The sequence below is a fragment of the Hyperolius riggenbachi genome, chromosome 2 (assembly GCF_040937935.1).
Source record: "Hyperolius riggenbachi isolate aHypRig1 chromosome 2, aHypRig1.pri, whole genome shotgun sequence".
NCBI lineage: Eukaryota > Metazoa > Chordata > Amphibia > Anura > Hyperoliidae > Hyperolius > Hyperolius riggenbachi.
Genome location: NC_090647.1, coordinates 510,054,307 through 510,075,400, shown reverse-complemented (window position 1 = coordinate 510,075,400; position 21,094 = coordinate 510,054,307). Strand labels below are relative to the sequence as shown.

The 21,094-nt window shown below is 45.0% G+C and overlaps 1 protein-coding gene across 9 annotated transcripts in view; it reads right to left on the bottom strand.

The window, feature by feature from the left end:
- ROBO1 (roundabout guidance receptor 1) overlaps positions 1–21,094 on the bottom strand; it is a 1,398,228-nt gene that overhangs the window by 110,025 nt on the left and 1,267,109 nt on the right. For all 9 annotated transcript variants that reach the window (XM_068270495.1, XM_068270496.1, XM_068270499.1 and 6 more), the window contains 7 exons: positions 14,783–14,954; positions 10,357–10,562; positions 8,383–8,464; positions 6,732–6,900; positions 6,480–6,646; positions 4,142–4,263; positions 705–936 (listed from right to left, as the gene is read on the bottom strand). In XM_068270495.1, coding sequence (XP_068126596.1) covers positions 705–936; positions 4,142–4,263; positions 6,480–6,646; positions 6,732–6,900; positions 8,383–8,464; positions 10,357–10,562; positions 14,783–14,954 — 1,150 coding nt within the window. The remainder of the gene's footprint in view (positions 1–704; positions 937–4,141; positions 4,264–6,479; positions 6,647–6,731; positions 6,901–8,382; positions 8,465–10,356; positions 10,563–14,782; positions 14,955–21,094) is intronic.

The window sequence follows — 21,094 nt, the reverse complement described above, 5'->3', positions numbered from 1 at the left end:
TTTTTTCAGCTGCATGATGACAAATATAAAATATTTTACATTTATTGGAGGAGCCCCTCCCTTCCTTTCATATTGCCAGGACAGAATCCGGCAAACTGGTGGAGTAGAAGGTGTCCGGCAAAGGAGGAATTGCTAATGGCTGCCCCCTGTATAACCCTAGTAATGAAAAGAGAAGGGTGAAAAGCATGCACTGAAATGCTCATAGGCTTGAAGGAGTGTTTATTTATCTTTGTATGTGTCAGAGTGGTGCAACTAAATATTTTGAATTCAAAAAATGTTTAGTTTGGGTCCGCTTTAAGAATCATGTTCCTTCTCTGAGAAAACTTAGTGCTGTGAATATGCTAAGCCGTCCAGGTTTCATCTCATATTTGCAAAGGATTATGGGAAAGCACTTCTGTTATCATTACCTACAGCCACTGCGGTGGTAAATCTCCTGTAGATCCGCAGCTAGTATAAGCTGGTAGCTACACACCGAGGAGCATTCAAAGATAGGCTCTCCTAATCAAGCTAATCTTTTCTTTCAGCTAAATATTGTGCCGTATACATGTAAACAAATCACAGCTAAAACATCCGACCATGATTCCCTTCAAAATGTATAATCTCCAGTAAGCCAAGTGATTACCTGGGAAACACTGCTTGTAAGATTAAAACAAATGTCGCTGCAGTAATCAGTGTAAGCGGCGCATGAGGTGGAGGAAAATTACCTTCTTCCAGGGTCTTAGCGAAGCGCACCTCGCTGTCCGTACCCTGGAACTCATTGAAGAAGGGCCGGGCCTTAATCTCGTAGTTCACACCTTTCTTGAGTTCGGGGATCACTGCGCTGTTTTTTGCAGGCGTGCGCACCTCGAATATGGACCAGGCAGATTCACCACGGTTCTCGGGGCTCGGCCTGTATAGGATCTTGTAGCCCTGAACATATTGCGATTGCTGGTCCACCTACAGAAAAGAAAGAATTTGGTGTAATGAGTTTGTTGTCTTCTGCAATCATGAATCTGTATTTAGTGATATGAACAATTACTTTAAGACACACAGACAAGAAAACCTTGAGGACAGTTTTATACCTGGCCAGTGCGTTTGCATACCTCCCAACTTTTTGAGATGAGAAAAAGGGACACTTAAGCCACGCCCCTGCCATACCCCTGGCAACGCCCTCGCCACGCCTCTAGTCACGCATACCATAACGATTTCATAAGAAAAATATCTTGTTTTATAATTCAAACCACACTGGTCCTTTCTATCCTGGTTCATTTTCCTTCATCTTAACATTTTATATTTAGTAATATGTCAATTTAAAGGTTGGGAATGAAGTTTAGAGTCAATCTGTCAGAATCCGCTCTGCTGGCCTTGAACCTCTGGGCAGTTTTTTGGTTTCCTATGCTGGCTGCATAGTTAGTTCAGTCCAGGGAAAAGAGGCCTTTTTGTCAGCTTGCAAGATTCGGGAGGCTTGCTGCTGTGGTGACTGATTTGCATCCACTTATCTTGCAAATTGCATTTCTGCTTACCTTGAAGGTTTTCAGTATAAATGTCACTTCCTCCCAGAATTCCTTGCTCGTCATAGGTTCTGTTTTGTAAGACTGACCTTAGAGCCTCAGCTCTTGTATCTTGTTGCTAATATTCTAGTGTAGTTAATTCTTGTGGAGTGCATTTTGCACTCCTACTAGTGCAGTCAGTTTTGTGTTTTATTTGTACTGCCTAGTCTTGTCTTGTCCTGTCCTTGCGATTGCACTATCTCCAGCGTTGGCTGATAGTGAATCATTCAGTTCTGTTCCTTGATCGCATTCGCCCTAGCTCTAGTAGTGGTGGATCTCCCTTGACTGTGTCTTGGAGTATAACATTGGCAGCGGTTGCTATTGGTTACTCCTTCAGTCTGTTTTGTCTGGAACGAACGCTTGCTGTTGTCTGGTGTTAGGCAACCGATTAGCAAGCGTTCCTGCTATCTGTTTGTCTTTGTTTTCCGTGTTCATTTGTTAGTCAGGGTTGGTACGTTTTGTCACTGTTGCGCTTCTTGTGCGGTGAACGTGCCATTAACCTCCTGGGCGATAATCCCGAGCTGGGCTCGGGGTATGTCGCGCAGGAGGAGTTCTCAGGCCCTGGTGGGCCGATTTGCATAATTTTTTTTGTTACACGCAGCTAGCACTTTGCTAGCTGCGTGTAACTTCCGATTGCCGCCGATCCGCCGCTACCTGCCGTGCCGCGCAGCCCCCCCCCCCTCCCCGACCCCTTGCGCAGCCTGGCCAATCAGTGCCAGGCAGCGCTGAGGGGTGGATCGGGACTCCCTCTGACGTCACGACGATCCTGCCCCATCGCCATGGCGACCGGGGAAGCCCAGCAGTAAATCCCAATCTGAACGGGATTTCCTGCTTACTCTGATCGCCGAAGGCGATCAGAGTGGGTGGGGGGATGCCGCTGCGCATCGGCTATCATGTAGCGAGCTCAGGGCTCGCTACATGATTTAAAAAATAAAAAAAATAGCGCTGCGCCCCCTTCTGGGCGATGTAATTGTATCGCCCAGAGGGTTAACGCGCTTGTCACTGTTGCGCATAACGTGCGGTGACCGCGTTTAGTTAGTTCATTTGTTATTTTCCTTGGCGTTTGGATTGTAGTTATTTGCTGTGTCTTCCTTTACTCACTCATGCTCTGTCTTGGCTCAGTCTTGTGTTTCTGATAGCTATCGCCTCTCTTGCGATTGGCTTTCTCACTCTGGTCTGTTCGGTTGTTATATGTCTACTGTCGCTGGGTGGCGACTAGATTGGTAGACATTCCTATAGTCTGTCTCTGTTCTTGCTCTCTATTGTGTTGCTACCTTGTTTATATTGCCCAGTGCTGCTTCACGTCGTGCAATTTCAATCTGGCATCTGTGGTGGTACAGAGAACTAGTTCCTCTGTACTCCACAGGTTCACCTGCTGGTTGGGATTCCCCTCTACAAGTGTATTTTCATATACTGGGTACTCTGCTTCTGTGACTGTGGGGATTCCCATCTGCTTCAGCGCACTTGGTGTGCGCTGATTGTGGAAATTGACCCCAGATCATTACACAATCAAACACATTTTTAGTATAGAAATTTATATATTTACATAGAAAGAGGGACAAAGTCCTGAAAGAGGGACAAATGAGGGTGAAAGAGGGACAGGGCTCCGAAAAAGGGACTGTCCCTCCGAAAAAGGGACAGTTGGGAGCTATGCGTTTGTGGTGCAATGCTCCACCGCCATCGCATCATAAAAATCATCATTTATATGACCCTGCAGCAGAGTGCATCGACGGGGTCATATGCATAGCGCTGTTCCCTCTGCATGCCCCTCGTACACCTTACGCCGCCCCTCGATCAGTGACATACTTCCTGCTGGACAAGAAGTAAGCCATTGGGGTTCCCAGCTTCCTCATTGTATTTGTTAAGCGACGCACTGCTGCCACCAACACATTTAAGATTTCTGCATAAGGTAGTGGATGGATATTGTAATTGTCAAGGGCTCTGCCTCTGACACAGGAGACCAGGGTTCAAACCTCGGCTCTTCCTGTTCAGTAAGCCAGCACCTATTCAGCAAGGAGTCCTTGTGCAAGGCTTCCTAACACTGCTACTTCCTACAGAGTGCATCCTAGTGGCTGCAGCTCTGGTGCTTTGAGTCCGCCAGGAAGATGTCTATGGTAGGGGCAGGTGGCTTTTGCTCAAGAGTCCCTACATCTGATGGTCCTATAATATCTAACTACACCATGGTTACTGCAACTTATGCTGGGAATACACATGTCGTTTCTGGCGCTCGATTCTGCGCCCAATCGTTTTGCCGCTCAATTCCCACTCAATTCTCTTATCTTCCGCTCGTTTTTCTAATTTTTTTTTCAATTCACTTCAATGACAAATCGAGCGGCAAAACGGTCGAACGGTGATCGGACATGTCGGAAATTATTTATCTAACCATCTAATCAGCTAAGAAACGAACCGTGTATTCCCAGCATTACATTCTGCTGTTTGACCTAGAAAAAAACCTGTAACATGATTCATTTATCTTCCACAAAATAGTAGCAAATTCTTACAATTCAACAGTACTCTACCCAAACCACCCTCAATCCAGACGTATTCGCAATGCAAAGAATTGGGACACCCAGCTGGAAGAACTGACGACTTTATGTTTCATATGTACTTACTGTCCAATGTACTTCAATGGAGGAAGAGGAGAGGATTGTGGGATTGTGCAAATGTAACACCACATCTCCAAGTTCTCGTTGTACTTGTTTATGATCCACACCCTGAGTTGTAGGCGGAACATCTAGAACAAGAAGCAGACAATATTTACCATCCCTGTTCGTTAGGACGTGTATAAAATGCTTTAGATATTTATTTAGACAATGGATACTTTCTAAAGGGCCATCAGCAAAATCTGTTAACACCTTGTGGGCCCTGTACAAGATATACTTCAGATTGTGCCTGCAACGTAAATAGCCTTGGACTCGTTACTAGCAGGGTTGGTCGGAAATGTCCATTTCCAGTTCCACGGAAATTACGGTATCCGCCAATGCCAATTTCTGGTTTTCCGATTTTAGGAGAATTTTATTTGGCATTTTTTGCATCAGAGAATGCAAAAAAATTTTCAAATAAAATCGGAAAATCAAAGTCTTGTGATTGGTCCAAATTACCACGGAAATCCGATTTTTCGTGGAAAAATTCTGCATGCTCTGATTGGTCCAATGCTTCCGAGTTCTACGACTGGCTTAAAATTACGGAGTGGCGGTAAATCGGATTTCCGTGGAATTCTGATTTCCATTTTCTTATTTTAGAGTAGTCTTTTGTCATATTATTTGCATTAGAGTATGTAAAAAAAATCGGAAATTGGAAAATCAGTCCTGTGATTTGTCTAAAATTACAGCGATAATCCAATTTTTGCGGAAAAATTCTGCATTCTCTGATTGGTCCAATGCTTCCAAGTTCTGTGGGGCCAAGTTGCGGTAAATCGGATTTCTGAAGAATTCCGATCAGATATGCCGATTTCCAGAAACGGAAATTCGGAAATGTAACTTCCGTGGAATCTGATTGAGCATCCCTAGCTACTAGCCAGAGCCGGCAGCACTACATTTCTGCAGCAGGTTTTTAGTTTAGCTTAAATTTTTCTCTTCAAAACAGTCCCCGTCCACTTAGCAACAGTGTGCTTCTCATTGCTGTATGAAGATGAATGACGAGCAGAGGAACGGGGGTGACATTCCTCCCAGCTGCATCTTGTCTTCTCCGTTCTGGGATGCAGTACAGCCCAGGAATCTTCTACCTCATTGTGTCACCCCTGAATAGGTCACCCTCACTGGGAACCTTCAGATCAGGAACATTTGTAGGAAAGAATGGTTTGCATGAATTCACATTCTGCTGCGCTCTCCTCCCTACAGACACACTCGCATAAACAAATGACTAGAAATGTTTACGCTGCTTCTAAGAATTATGCTGGAGAAATTCTTCAAACGAGATTTCTGGAATTGTTTAAATCCAGCAACTTACATTCAGTTCTGAACTTTCGTTCCTTCTTATTAAGGCCTTTAAAATGTAGCAGAAATCTGTCACCCACACATACCGGGACATTAAAGCATACCTGTAGTGACGTGCACAGAGCATCCGCATAGCTAAGGCACAAAGCATCGGTAAAGTTGCTGTGCGCTTAACAATTTTACCGCTAATTACTGTGACAAGGTAGTGTGCAAATAGTGCGAACCCAGTTACCCAGGTAAGGCAAGCATTGTTTGAGTAACACATGCTACTCAAGTAGCATTAAGCACATTAATCTAGCCTTAGCTGCTTACCTAGGTAACTCAAGCTGTGCTAATTGTGCATCCTGCACTAATTTGTTATCGTAATTAAACGGTCCTAGACTGTGTATAGTTAAAACTGCTCCACACATGTGGCTGCCTAAGCCTGATAAGGCGTCGTTTTAGTGCTGCCTGAGCATGGGACTCAATAGAGAGTCCCTGCCAGATTGGCACTTGGCTGTCTAAAGAAAGCTGAGCTCCCTAACTCAGTCAGGAGCCATTTTCATTGACTCTTGACCTCCTGATCACTGTGAGCCAATCCCAGTGATCAGGAAGGGTAAAAATAAAAGAAAAAACTCTGGTCCTTTAAGGGACTAGAGGTGAAATCAAACTGATGAGATAAACAATTGTATCTATCCTCCTACTCCTAAAATGTTTTGTATTTATATATCCCATGGTTTTATTTAATATTTTAACATTTACAAATTACATTTTTTTATTGCCTCTGCTCAATGGCAGTCTATTAAAAGTAACCAAGTGCCACTTTTTTTCCTGGTTTCTAATAGCTACAGTACTAAACTTTGGTCCCTCCCCTTTCATCTGTGGAGCATTTTTATTGGTCCTTACATACATGGGTAGTTTCAGGGACCAATAGTAAAGCTTAACTCGCTAAAGGGAAGCTATAATCTGATTGCGCCAATGCTATAAGTACATTGGAGGAATTTCCTGTAATGTAAATAAGCACTTAGAAATGTACCTTGCGTTTTCACAGGATCGGATATCTGACTTGGGTCGCTCAGTCCATAGGCATTAGCTGCCCTGACCAGAAAGAGGTAGATTGCGTTGGGTTTTAGCCCTTTAACAGCAAAGGTTTCTGTCCTGACGTTCTCTGCCACCGTCTGCCAACTGCTCCCAGAAGCATGACTGGAACGAGAAAAAGCAATCTTACAAAGCTAATAGCATGTTAAACGCTCAGCCAAACCTGCCGTGCCCACAACCTCGGTGGTACCTGAAAGCCTCGATAATGTACGATGTTGGTGTGGCGCCAGAATTCAAGTTTGGTTGCCAGGAAAGAGTCACCGTGTTCCTGCTAACATCTGTAACCTCTGGCTTGGAGGGGGCGCTCGGAATGAGGTTGGGGTCGGTGGCTCGAGGGGGTTGTACTGGAACACCAAATTCTGCAAAAGACAATAAAAGCAATTTAAATGGGTAGCTATATACAAGTTCATTAACTGTTCACTACTTTATTACTGGTAATTCGAATTGGTAGGCCTGTTTGATTCGATGACTTAAAGTGAACCCGAGGTGAGAGAAATATGGAGGCTGCCATATTTATTTCCTTTTAAGCTATACCAGTCGCCTGGCTGCCCTGCTGATCAACAACCTCTAAAACTTGTTTTAGCCATAGACCCTGAACAAACATGCAGCAGATCGGGTGTTTCTGACAATATTGTCAGAACTGACAAGATTAGCTGGATGCATGTTTCTGGTGTAATTCAGACACTACTGCAGCAAAATAAATCAGCAGGGCTGCCAGGCAACTGCTATAGTTTAAAAGGAAATAAACATGGCAGCCTCCATATAACTCTCACCTTGAGTTCACTTGAAGGCAGCTTGTAAAAGTTGCATGTGTAAAATATGTAGTCTAATTAACTGGCCTGAGACACCTTCTCATATTCTGAAAACTTCTAGCTGCTGCTGTAGCTGAGAGGTGTGCACTGTTCAGCAGAGAGGGGAGGAGGGACAACAGGGCGGGACATGAGTGAGAAGCTTCTGGCAGGTACTTGGGTAAACGTGAACACAACATGCTCATCTCTCACTTATTGTTGCTGCAACAGAATATCCGATCCCCCTCGTCATTCGGCTCACCCTGCTCCCAGTTCACCTGCGGCATACTAATACATACGCACACTTGCTAGCTTGGCAATATATAGGGCAATGGAAGACAGAAATAAAGCACTGTGAAGCTCTGGACACTGTGATGCATCGCTGGGGACAGTGAAACTACAGCATGATGTATTACATGTGGAGGAACCTGGCATCCAGGGCTGCTTGCTCATGGTATGGCTGGGGTAGGATTTCCAAGAAGGCTTTGTAGACACATGCCCACAGGCGTCTTATTATGGAAAGGTGGCTCAATCCACTCCCCGAGTGCCTCTCTCCCTCTTTCCCTATGCAGAGTCCTGATGAGAGTGTAAATGAGAGGTTACTCACCCTACCCTCTGCATTCCACAGACGAGATCTCCCTTTAGTCAGTGGCACCTCTAGCTACTTTATACTTTGGCTCCTCTACCTATCTTATACTTGGGGCTACCTCTAGCTACTTATTATTGAGGGTACTTCTGGCTACCTAATACTAAAGGGCACCTGTAGCTACCTATGATGGGCAAGGGAAGTAAGGGAGGTGTGACAGCTGGGCCAGGCAGCACACTTGCGGTGCAGTTCGGCTGGGGTTTGTAGGTTCATGGAGGGCGAAGTCTAAGGTGCCAGGTCATGTGTGCCTATAGGCTGTGAGGTAAATCCGGGCCTGAGTATTGCAGTATTCTCAAGTCCTATTCTCAGTTGGTCAATACCATTTCTATGACGTACAAAGGATGTACATTTCTGAAGGATTTGCAAGAAAAGAAACACAAAAACAATAAAACATGAGCGATGTCTACCTTGCACCTCGATGTAGGCGCTCCAGCTGGCCTCCCCACTTGGAGTGGATGCAGTGCAGGTGTAGCGGCCTGTGTCACTTAGCTGAAAAGAAAGCTTGAAATTAGTATTTGGGGCGGCCAGATACGCACTGGGACGGAAAAGCAATTACTAATGCATCTAACGGAGGATGCGCCTGGCTCCGGCTGCAGAGCTATTAGCTGTTCCTGGGAGCCAATTTGTTTCATGACTTCAAAGAAGTGGCAAAATACATGACTTTATTTGTCGAGCAGAATTAATAATCTATCAGTCCAATTACACAATTACATATGCAAATATTTGCTGAAAGTAAATTCATGTCAAAGGATGGGAGCGGAATGAGAGCAGGATTATGGCAATCTATAGCTGGCTATTAAACCAAAGAATAGCTCATTCTGTGTCATTTTGTACACACAATCATTCCAGCAATGTCGGCGTTGGACAACTAAGAAGACTCCCTGCTGGTATTGAGGAAGGCACAAAAGCGCAAGGCCAAAAAATAAACTCGGTAACCAAAGAAAAACACTTCGCATGTAGGCAACCTAGATTAACCACCTCAGTACCAGTCTCTGGTCCCTTAACCTCTTTGGCGGTAACCCTGAGTCAGGCTCAGGATGGAAATCTGTAGCTCCGAGTGGTAATCCCGAGTTGGATCCATGGAAGGTATGTAATGTGCAGAGCTGTCACAGATCTATCTAGCAATTTGATTTTTAGGGTCTAAAAGCTTGCGAAAAAATGGCACCACTTTTAAACAACAAAATCTGGAAATAATCATACCGCCATGGAGGTTAAAGAGAACCTGATTTCAATTAAAAGTAAAAATTCATACATACCTGAGGCTTCCTCCAGCCTCCGGCGGCCGGATCGTTCTCTCGCCGCCATCCTCCATCTCCTGGATTCTCCGCTCTGGCTCCCGGTAACTTCGGAGCTTACTGCGTATGCGTGGCCCGGTCGTGCACTCCATCACGCAGTACAACTACACAGGTGTAAAATGCCCCCCACTGCTCCTGCATGAACTAGTTCCGACTGGCTGAAGTTACCGGGGGATTGCGGAGGATTCAGGAGGCAGAGGAGGACAGTGAGGGGCCAATCTGGTCGAAAGGGGCTGGAGGAAGCCCCAGGTTTGTATGATTTTTTACATGTAATTGATCTCAGGTACACTTTAAGGATCAGAGACCGCTGGTACAAAAAACGGCCTACTGACATCACGCCACACCGACCTGTCGCCCTCGCCATTCGCGACACTCTCCCGTCACTGAAGCCCGCTCCCTCTGCCGTGGCTATGACAGCAGAGCTCCGTGAGGCAGTCAGGAGCCGATTTCATTGGCTCCTGACCCTGTGATCACTGTTAGCCAATCGCTGTGTGATTGGAGGGAGCGTCCAGTGGGCTAGTTGAAATCTACACCCTGACAGGGATATCAGGTCCCAAACAGGGCGTAGATTTCAATTAGCCTGGTCCAAGACTTTGTCAACCCTGAAACGGTGTCTGCTAAAAAAAAAAGGCCATATTGTCTAAAGTGTTAAAGGACCACCATCACAAAAAATTGTAAAATGTAAAATACATACATAGAAAATGTACATTTCTCCTAGAGTAAAACAAACTATAAATTATTTTTTTCCTATGTTGCTGTCACTTATAGTAGGCAGTAAAAAGCTGACAGATTTTGAACTAGTCCATCTCCTCATGGGGGATTCTCAGGGTTTCTTTTACTCTTTACAAAAGCACTCCATGGAAGAAATCTAAATAAAAATGCCGGACAGCCACACTAATGCACAATATTTTGGCAATTGGACTGAGCAACTGCTGTTCAGTAAGTGCTTTTGTAAGTAAAATAAAATAAAAACACATGAGAATCCCCCATGAGTAGATGGACCAATCCAAAACTTGTCAGATTTTCACTACCTACTCTGTTCTTTAGAGAATAAGCCCAGCGATGACTCTGGACACTGTAGCTTACCTTAGCATATCTGATCTGCAGGGCTCCCCCGTCCAGCAGCTTAATGCGGGAGTCCTGGGTCGTTATCAGGATGCCATCTTTCCTCCAGTGCACCGTGGGAACCGGCACTCCCGTTGCTACACAATCCAAGACGAGAGTGCCGTCCACAGCTACTGTCTGGTTCTGAGGGCCCTGGCGAATGACTGGCGGAGGACGGTCAGCTACCACTGCCAAAGCAAACAACAGGAAATACATGTCTGCAACTGGAAGCAATTTTCCAATCCATCAAGCAACAGTAGACGCTGTAGGCTTCAAAACAAGCTAAAGATAATTAAGCAAGTAATTAAAGCGGGAATCATACATTATTCAGGGGGAATTTTCACGATAAGCAGGACTCAGAATACTGAAATTGTATCTCTTGTTTGATGGAAAAGATGCTCAGGACTAACTGGCATTATTCAGGGAAAGAGACACGAAAAAAAAAGTTTCACAAATGGAAGAGGAATTCTGAATTCGCTTCCAGTGATTTAATAGCTGAAAGTGCTGAGTGGAAAAATATAGAGTTTCACCATTCCCATCCTCAAAAATGACACAGTGGGGTGAAAGAAAAACATGAGTTCATCTTGGAACGCGGCGTTTATCAGCTCTTACCGTAGCGTAAAAACAGATGTCTGCATGGCAGGCCAGGAGCGACCATCAACACTCGTCTCAAAGAGGTTCTGAAAGCTGGAGGCAGCCATCTTGAATTCAGATTTGGCATCAGTTTATTTAATATTAAGTGTCTTCAAAAGTGGATGCTCAGTTTCCTTAAGTGTGGTATTTATAGTTTGGCCGCAAAGAGATATAATTGGGCTTTGTATGGATAAATTAGAATTGTAGTTTTATTATATACAGAGAGCACACAGAAAATAGAGGCTATGTCAGGCATGCACAAACTTGGCCCTCCAGCTGTTAAGGAACTACAAGTCCCACAATGCATTGCAGGAGTCTGGCAGCCACAATCATGACTCATAAAGGAAAATGCATTGTGGGACTTGTAGTTCCATGCCTGGGCTATCTGGAGAAGAGCTACCACGAGAGGTGCATTAAAGCAATGCCCCACATCACGCTTCCCCCTACATCCAGGTCTCAAGGGCCATGTAAGTCCATGAAGACTTGCACACTTAACACGGTGCACCGGAACTATCCAAACCACCGCATTCTTGTCTGCAGCGCATTACCACACGATCCGTACATTTCTTTTAAACACAACAGCCAGGCAATGTGCATTGTTTTAAAGGAAAAAAATGTCAGCCTCCATACCCCTCCTAGTTTAGGTGTGCTTTAATAAAAGGGAACCTAAACTGAGAAGGATATGGATTTTTCCTTTTAAAATAAAACCGTTGCCTGACTCTCCTACTGAACCTGTGTCTCTAATACTATCAGCAACAGCCCCTGAACAAGCATGCAGATCAGGTGCTCTGACTGAAGTCAGACTGGATAAGCTGCATGCTTGTTTCAGGTCTGTGATTCAGCCTCTACTGCAGCTAAAGAGATCAGCAGGACTGCCAGGCAACTGGTATTGTTTAAAAGGAAACATCCATAACCCTCACAGTTTAGGTTCCCTTTAAAAATAAACTTAAAGGAATACTATCGATACCCAAGTGTTCTAAAATGACAATGTACAAATAATGTCTAAGTAGCTGTGTAAACATTTTCCTACTTTTCATGTTAAATATCAGAGGCAAAAGCTGTAATTTATTGAGGGTAGGATTTAGCTATATTGGAACAAATCAATTGCAGAAGGGGTGTCTGCTTCAATGCACAGCCAGAGTTGCATATCAGACTACAGAAAGCAAATATCAAACATATCCAACTCTGAAAGCAAAAACAATATGAAAAAGCTGTGACAATTAGTTACATTTCCTCTGCTCTCTTCAGACACTTCAGTCAGAAACAGAGCTCCCAACAGCTGCAGCTCCTGTGTCCTGTCTCTCTCTGTCACACACAGAGCAGATTTAACTGATCAAGTGTGAGGGGAATTTCCCCTCTCCTCATGGCTCAGTCAGCCGTCAGTTTTGGCGTCAGTAAACTTTGAATGTATTTTGCTAACAGTAAACAAAGAAGTTGCTACTAAAATGTATACACCAGTACTTAGCAGCACTTCCCAAACAATTCCTGTGTCAATTGAAAAAAATATGTGAATCGATAGTATTCCTTTAAGGCCCGGTTCACACTTGCGGTTGTTTGCCAAACGGACCGGATGACCTGACCGGATCCGGACCGGATCCGGATCGGAACCGTACGGTTCTGATCCGGATCCGATCCGGTCAGGTTGCATCAGGTGTTCATCAGGATGCGATCCGGATCCGTTTGGCAAAAGTAACGTAAAAAACAAAAAAAATGTTGGGGTCTGGGAGGTCAGCAGAAGGGGGACCTGTGGAATCAGGCCCTCTGCTGTTTAGCACTCACCTCCACCTGCGACATGCTGCCAACATCTCCGGATCCGGATCCAGCTGTGCTGCTCCACTCCAAAATGCTTGCCCATGTGTCCCCATCCAATATCGCCGCAACAATCCGCATAGGAAGTGGGGTAGAACATCCGGATTTCTCAGCCAGTGTGTTGTGCGCTCTCCGGTTCCCATTGGTTTGTATTGGCCGGATGGTGCAGTCCGGCTCCGCCCCGGATACGGCTGCCGGAGGAGCCGGATCAAAAAATAGCGCATGTTGGAACGGAGGCCGGAGTCCGGATCCGGCCCGGATCCGGTCCGGCTCGGCAGAACGGACGCATGTGAACGGACGCATAGGCTTTCATTGCTATGCCGTGCGTCCGTTCCGTCCGTTCTGCAAGCGGTGCGGCTCCGGCACGGCGATTCCGGACGGCCACCGCTAATGTGAACCGGGCCTAAGTCATCTGCAAAAAAAGAGTTTTACTTACCTCAGGCTTCTACCAGCCCCCTGTAGCCGTCCTGTGCCCTTGCCGGTCCTCAATGATCCTCCGTTCCCCCGCCCCGGCTTAGTTTAGTTTGCCACTGCATCTGCGCAGGACGCTATTCCGGACAGCAACGCATGCGAAGGGTATGTGTTGCCAGCGCTGCGCAAGCCCGCCCGCTGTCTTGGAGTCAGCGTAAACGAAATGGGCCACGGCGGGGGAACGGAGAATTGTAGAGGACTGGTGTGAGCACAGGAAGGCTGCTCGGGGCTGGTAGAAGCCCCAGGTAAGTGAAATTCTTTTTTTTGCAGATAGCTTAAGTTTCCCTTTAACGTCCTTAGCGGTAACCCCGAGTCAGGCTCGGGATGGAAATCCACAGCTCAGAGCAGTAATCCCAAGTTGGATCCACTTGAGGTGTGGAATGTGCAGGGCTGCCGCAGATCTATCAAGCGGTATGATTTTTGAGGTCTGAAAGCTTGTGAAAAAATTGCAGCGCTTTTGTAAAAAAAATCTGGAAATAATCATACCGCCAGAGAGTTTAAGGCTTTTAGTGTCACCTCCTGGCTGCTGATGAGATCGGGGAGGATCCTGCACAGCTATCTGTCCAATAAAATCGCACTGCAGTCTCATTAGAAAATGCAGCTACTGGACCCAGCCAGCCAGGAATTTTAAATACATTCATTGCAAAAAATAAAGACCCACAATGCACAAAACCCAATGCATTGCTAATTGGTGCAAATTAACTTTCACATGTTATTATATTATTATAAATGTGAAATTAAACTTGGATGCTTTAGAATAAAAGACATGTGTAGTGGTTTGATTATAAAGGCCAAAACCACAGCTTGCTCTGATAAAGAATATTCTGTATAAGAACTGTGGGAATCCAAAAAAAAGCAGAGTTGGAGTATTCCGTGCCCGCCCAGCCTGATCCGGGACTCGCCTGTATCCCAGAGTGAGCACGGAGGGGTCAGAGGCCAGTGGTACCATTCTCATTATCCCCAAAACGCCTTTCGATTGTGGGTTTGCGAGTACCTCATTGGCTTTCCCCTCAATCAGTACAGGTTAAACCAGTCCTCACGTCTCTACGGCTGACTGAAACTCGCCCGCGGGCCTTCTTATGCTTTCGTCTATTGATTCCATCTTTAATTGAGCAGTGTCAAAACCACAGTGTGACTTTTATGAAGAACGGCTTCTCCTGGCATTCAAACTATGCTGCGATCCATCCCAAAATGTATTTCATATAAGATCAATAAACTATTTTATCACAAAGGATAATTCTTTCCAGAGCTGCTGATGCTAATGCGGCTATCCGAACCGGGGCAAAGGCCCCGACTAGGCACCTTGGGGAGCTGCTGGAAAAACCACTCCTGGCACCGACAGCCAATTAGAAGGCCTGAATAATACTAATTAGAAGCATGATCGGCACACAGACTTGTGAAACAAGGAGATGCCTGGAAGGACTGCCTTTCTTTGGGTAGAGAAGTTCACAGAGATAAGGGAATTGGGGGGTTTGTAACACAGTTTGAACTTTACCATCAGTGACCTCCAAATAGGCTTTTGCCGTGATGCTGCCGGCTACGTTGAGAGTCTGGCAGATATAGTAGCCCACATCAGCCTTCTGCACGTTTATGATCGTGAGGTCACCGGTCTGGGACACAGAGAATCGGCTGGATGACTGCGGAGGTTGGTAGGAGAAGAGCAAGTTCTAAAGGAGGAAGAGATGAAAGCGACATTAATTAAATGCATATTAATCAACAGAGATCATTATGAGTTAATAAAACATCCACTTCAAACTCAAATATAATTACTAAATAAATACTATACAATAATAACAACTCCAATAACCCCTCTAGTAGGTCATGCACAACCGCTGCATTGTTTGGCCCTGAGATCTAGGAAATATTAGCAGCAGGACGAGGTCTAATCTGATAGGGTTACTTTACCGAGTCTGTGAATAAGCTGGAGATCAAGTCTACGAGTTTCAAACCATGCAGGGTCTATAATCACCTGGATGGTCAAAGATGCAGCCAATGTTTACTAGATTGACTAGTAACCATTTCTAACCCCTGGACCATGCCTTACACTGGCATTTTCCCGTATAAGTCCAATGCTGGACATGGTGTGCCATATAAAAACATGGCCACCACTAGGGGCACTGTTGCCGGATAAAATCCTGCTTAGTGTCAACCCCTTCAGATCGAAATGTCTAATGCTAGGTACACACCATACAATTTTCTGGCAGATTTACCTGCCAGATCGATTATTTCCATCACGTCCAATCTGAATTTCTATTGTTTTTCTGATCGACTTTCATTCACTTCTATGAAAAACGATGAATAAACTATCGAAAAGATCGGAAAATTGAAAATCCATCGGAAAATCGCTCAAAATTCAGATCGGACATGTTGGAAATAATCGATCTGGTGGGTAAATCTGCTAGAAAATTGTATGGTGTGTACCTAGCATAATGGTACACACCATGAAATTTCCCATCAGATAGATGGGTCAATAGATAATTTCCGACAGATCCAATCTGTTTCCAATCGTTTTTCTGAACGATTTTCTGATCACTTCTATGCAAATCGATCAGAAAAACGATCGGAAATCAGATCGGACCTGTCGGAAATTATCTATTCGACCCATCTATCTGACGGGAAATTGCATGGTGTGTACCAGGCTTAAGTCTGACACTTTAAACGCTGTTAAAAAACAAGGAACACCATGAGCCCCAATAGTGTAATATGTACTGGTAAATGGTTACTAGATAGAGTAAATATTAATACTCACAAACCAGGGTTACCATTAAGCAACCACTGTAGAGGCAGGTGGGGAGATTTTCCTGACCTCACTCAGGAATAAGAAGTCACTCTCTGTAGATGAGAAAAAGGGGGTTCAACCCTCCACCCAGGATGGACTCAATATTATGCAGGAGAACGGAGGCGCCAAAAGGATAAAAGGAAGCTAAATGAGCTTAAAAACCAAATTCTTGGTAAATAGAGGCGGTAGTGGTGGACTTACCTTCTCCAAGTAGACACACAACGACTGTAGTAAAGACAGTCAATATATTTTTTTTATGAACTCCAAATATGCAACGCGTTTCGCAGGTTTGATCCCGCTTCATCAGGCAATAACAACGGAGCAATAGCTCTTCTATTGACCACATATGCTATTGTGGTCAATATGCTATTGCTCCGTTGTTATTGCCTGATGAAGCGGGATCAAACCTGCGAAACGCGTTGCATATTTGGAGTTCATAAATAAAATATATTTACTGTCTTTACTACAGTCGTTGTGGGTCTACTTGGAGGAGGTAAGTCCACCACTACCTCCTCTATTTACAAAGAATTTGGTTTTTAAGCTCATTTAGCTTCCTTTTATTCTTTTGGCGCCTCTGTTCTCCTGCATAACTTTAAACGCTGTTGGCTGCCTGCTCCGCTGCTGTGCCATGCAATGCAGATATTATGTGGGCGCATATAGGCTTGCTGCTAGGGGCATCATAGTCTGGCATGGTCACAACTCTATGTGGATCAAACCCCGACACTTCTATTCCCTTCAGTACCATAACTTGCTGTTATGCACAATATTGTTATTACAGTGGCGTGCCTCCAATGATTGCCTCCACCTAAAATGGGCTCCTTAAAGCGGACTTGAACTCACAACTTCCTCTTTGCTCTAAAAGATTAAGCAACAGCATAATAACCTTTAAAGAAAAACATTTCTTTGTTACAGCTGATACAAATCCTGCAATAAATCGCCAGTATTTCCTGCTTTCATGGAAGCAGACATAGGGTTAACGTCCTGTGTTTACAAATGACCTGCTCTGCAGAGGCAGCCAACTGACACAGCTGAGAGATCAAATTACACTGGTGATTAGTCACAGATGAGGGGGAATGAGACAGGCTAAACTCTCTAAATACATACAGGGTGCATTTCTCTGTTTTCCTTCTGTCCTGTTCAAGAGTTCAGGTCCACTTCAAGTTATCAAGACATGTAAGAAAAAGTGAAATAGAAGTAGCACGGTTGCCCAGAGCAACCTGTTGGACTTCTGGTTCCATTTAGTAGCTGATCCCTGATTGGTGGTTCTGGCCAACTGTTCTGCTTCCACCCCAATCTGCATAGCACTCGCCTCAATAGTTCAGTCTACTAGTTGTTTTTTTCCTGGAGATTTTGCAAGCCAGCCTGTCAAAATGGTTTTCTATACAGCTCGTTCAACAGCTTCTTTCTCCCTTTTCCCATTAACAGCGACCCCCATTTTAATTACATGTAAAATTATTCAATAGTTCAGTGCTCTGCTCCATATCTCACAGAATACACATGTAAGATGCCGGCAAGGTCTGCTGCTATGACCACATTATCATTCTAATAAATGTACCTGCTCTATTATCTCTCAGCAAGGATGGGCCGCCTTTCACTTTCAGCGGGGACAATAATAACACATCAATTAAAATGGGCAATTCTCCACAGCCTTCCACAGGCATCCTCTCTCACTGATTAAACTGGTGGAGCTGAGGGCTTCTAAAATATGAATGTTTCCATCTCTGCAAAACTAGCTTAAATTGCTGTTGTGATGTTCCTGCAGACTGTTTTCTACATTACTGTAGTGTTGTTATTATTATTATATAGGCCTGATATTTTCTACAGCGTTTTACAGATAATAATGAATAACTACATTCCCCTGCTATAGTCCACGGCCATTTTGAAGGGAAGTCGGTTTAAAGTGAACCCGAAGCAAACATCAGGTTAAGAAATGGATACTTACCTAAGAAGAAGGAAACCTCTGAATCCCGTAGAGGCTCCCCACACCGTCCTCTGGACCAGGGGCATAACTATAAATCATGAGGCCCTTCATTGTTGACACCCTCTTTCCCTTGCCAACCCCTGATGAGTCGACCCTCCCAGCCAGTGGGCCCATCTTAAAAGGGTCATTAAACAAGTGTGGACATCGTAACCTTCACACCCATGATATGTGTAACCACAAAAAGACCTGATCTGAAGGATGGATCCCTTTATCAAAGGGAGTGAAGTATTAGTTGGGATCTACTTACAGCTCTGGGCCCCCCTGCAGCTGCAGAGGTGCTGCTCTCCTGTAGTTACGCCCTTGCTCTGGACCACCACGGACGCCTGAGGATCCCCTAAAGAAAACTAACAAGATCTTGTTGGATTTCAGATCTGGGCCATGCTCTTCACACAGGAGCACAGCAATACTGTACGTGTGGCAGCACAGCCATGCTCACGCATGAAGAGGGGTGTAGCCCAGATCTTCCAGAGGGTTTTGGTGAGTGACTGTAGGGGTGAGAAGGACACGTGCATGAAGAGGAGCACGGCCCAGATCTGAAACCAGACAAGTTCTTGTTGGACATTTGTCCCGCAGCCGGCGATGATATCAGGCAGTTTCATGAGGAGCAAGTATGCATTCAAAAGAAAGCAGTCTCATAGCAATTCATATTCATTTTTTACTGTGTTAAATGTTTTATTTGGTGACAATACCACTTTAACCCATTAGCAGCCAAATAAAGTAAAACTTTATTTGGCTGCAGGGCTGAATTTTTCCTGCTGCTGGGGAAGTGTGCCTTCCCCAGCCTAGCAGGCTAGCAGGGTATGCAGAGTTGGCGGCAGATAGCTTTTATAGTTACCTCTCCGGACGCCTGGATCGGCTTGTTCCTCCACCACGGTGGCTTTGTGACGTGATCGGGATCCAGGAGACCATGTCAGCATTACAGTGCCACCCGATGGTGGAAGAGGGGTGATGATAGAGTCTCTTTCATCACCCCTCTTCGCTGACACGGTCTCCTGGATCCTGACCACATGTCATATCATGTGTTTGGATGTGATCATGATCCAGAAGACCTGTCCAACGTTCAGAGCAGTCAGTGGAGGAAGTGAAGAAGCCGTCCTGAACAGGTAACTATAACTCCTCCCTGCCACTAGGCAGCCAAATGAGATTTGCCGGCAGAGGTTAACATGGTACAGCAGTCTTCAAATGCTGTTGAAATTGTTAAAAAATGTTTTTGAAACTTCTAATGGGTTAACAGGGCTCATAATGGAGCAATGAAGGTACCCCGATTTCCTAGGGACAGGAGGTGTAAAAATAGTCTTCTCAGTGAGGACACAGACTGCAGTAAAACCCCACAGAGGTTTCTTACGACCACACTATCCAAAACGAAAATATATATTTTTTTGTTATTGTTTAGTGTTGTACTGCGGTTCCCTTGTACATATAATGTTTGCATGTTTAATGTCCATGTTTTTCGGTGTTGCACAACTGAGATATCCGATTGAGAAGCTGCATTATTCACGGATGATTGCTGGAAGCTGTGTGATTAATGAATGACCTTTAGCTGATGTAATCAAGCTGTTGTTTATCTCCGTATAACAAGTCAAACGTGTAATAAATCGCACCTGTCAGACCATTTATGGATCTGCTGCTGGTAGCGGTGCATGGGCATTCACTCACTCACTGACAGCCATTTTGATATCTAAATTTAGCAAACTGCTCGTCAACATCGGCCAATTGGTGGCAGCCGTGCATTAAGCAGCTCAGCGGGTTACACTAATCAATTCCACGCATCCATTCCGGAAACATATGATTCAATTTTCACGTTTATTTGTAAAGGTGACCATACATCTACCGATTTTGCAGCCCGATTGACCATCTGATTTCATCATTTTATTGAATTGCAGGTGCAGCAACAAGCATGCCGGATCAATGATTCGACTCATTTTGGACAGAAATCGGTTTAATGCGTAGATTGGACATGCTGGTAGAAAATTATCAATATTGTGCATGGTGGTAACAGTGTTTGATATCACGATGACAATCACAACGGGTGCCACCTGCCAGGCCTACCATAAGTGAATATGTCCTACCCCTGACCCCCCCTCCCATGCCTGTGCAGTGAAAATCTCACCTATCCCACTGCCGCAACTCCTAGCCTCCCCACCATCAACCCTGAGTGGCGCCAGGCACGTATGTGACATCACACGCACACCACGTGGTACAAACGCCACCACCTGGTGGTGCTCCGTGTGAAAGCAGACACAGGGGTGATGGCGGAGTTTCAGCATCGGAACAGGTGAGATTCTACATTACATGGGCACTCGGGGGAGACATTTACATTTGGGGGACAGCCAGAAAAGCAGCAAAGGTGGCTTCGCTACGCCGATGCCTAATAGATTTCATGCTGAAATCTATCCAGAATCGGCCTGGTGTGTAAGGGCAGGCAACAGATGTCTCTCCAGTGAGATTCGATCGGTGGCGTAGTGAATAGCACTTTCGCCTTGCAGCACTGGGTCCTTACTGGCCAGGGCACTATCTGCACAGAGTTTGTATGTTCTCCCCATGTCTGTGTGGGTCTCCTCTGGGCACTCCAGTTTTCCCCCAAAACATACAGATAAATTAATTGGCTTCCCCCTTGACGGTAGACTACGATGGGTATTTGACTATAGTAGAGATTAGGTTTTGAGCGCCTCTGAGGGACAGTTAGTAACAAGACTACACACTCTGTAAACCGAGCAGAAAATGTTGGCGTTATAAAAATACTAAATAATAATACATTGCTAGATATATGTGCAGTTGGGCACTTTTAGGTCATCACAAGAGAAGCAAAGATACATGAGCAGAGGCGTATCTACAGGAGTACAGATATCGCATGCGCCATGGGCGCCTCTTACTAGGGGCGCTGCTCTATAGGATCCCTGGTGTTCTCCTTACAGATTCTAGTTTTTATCAGGGGGACATTCTGCTACCTGGTTACATCTTCTGGGGGATATGCCTAACTGTAATTTGGTGGGATATGTGACACTCAGTCTTATAGCCTATGCTTTACTTCAACTTGGACACAACCA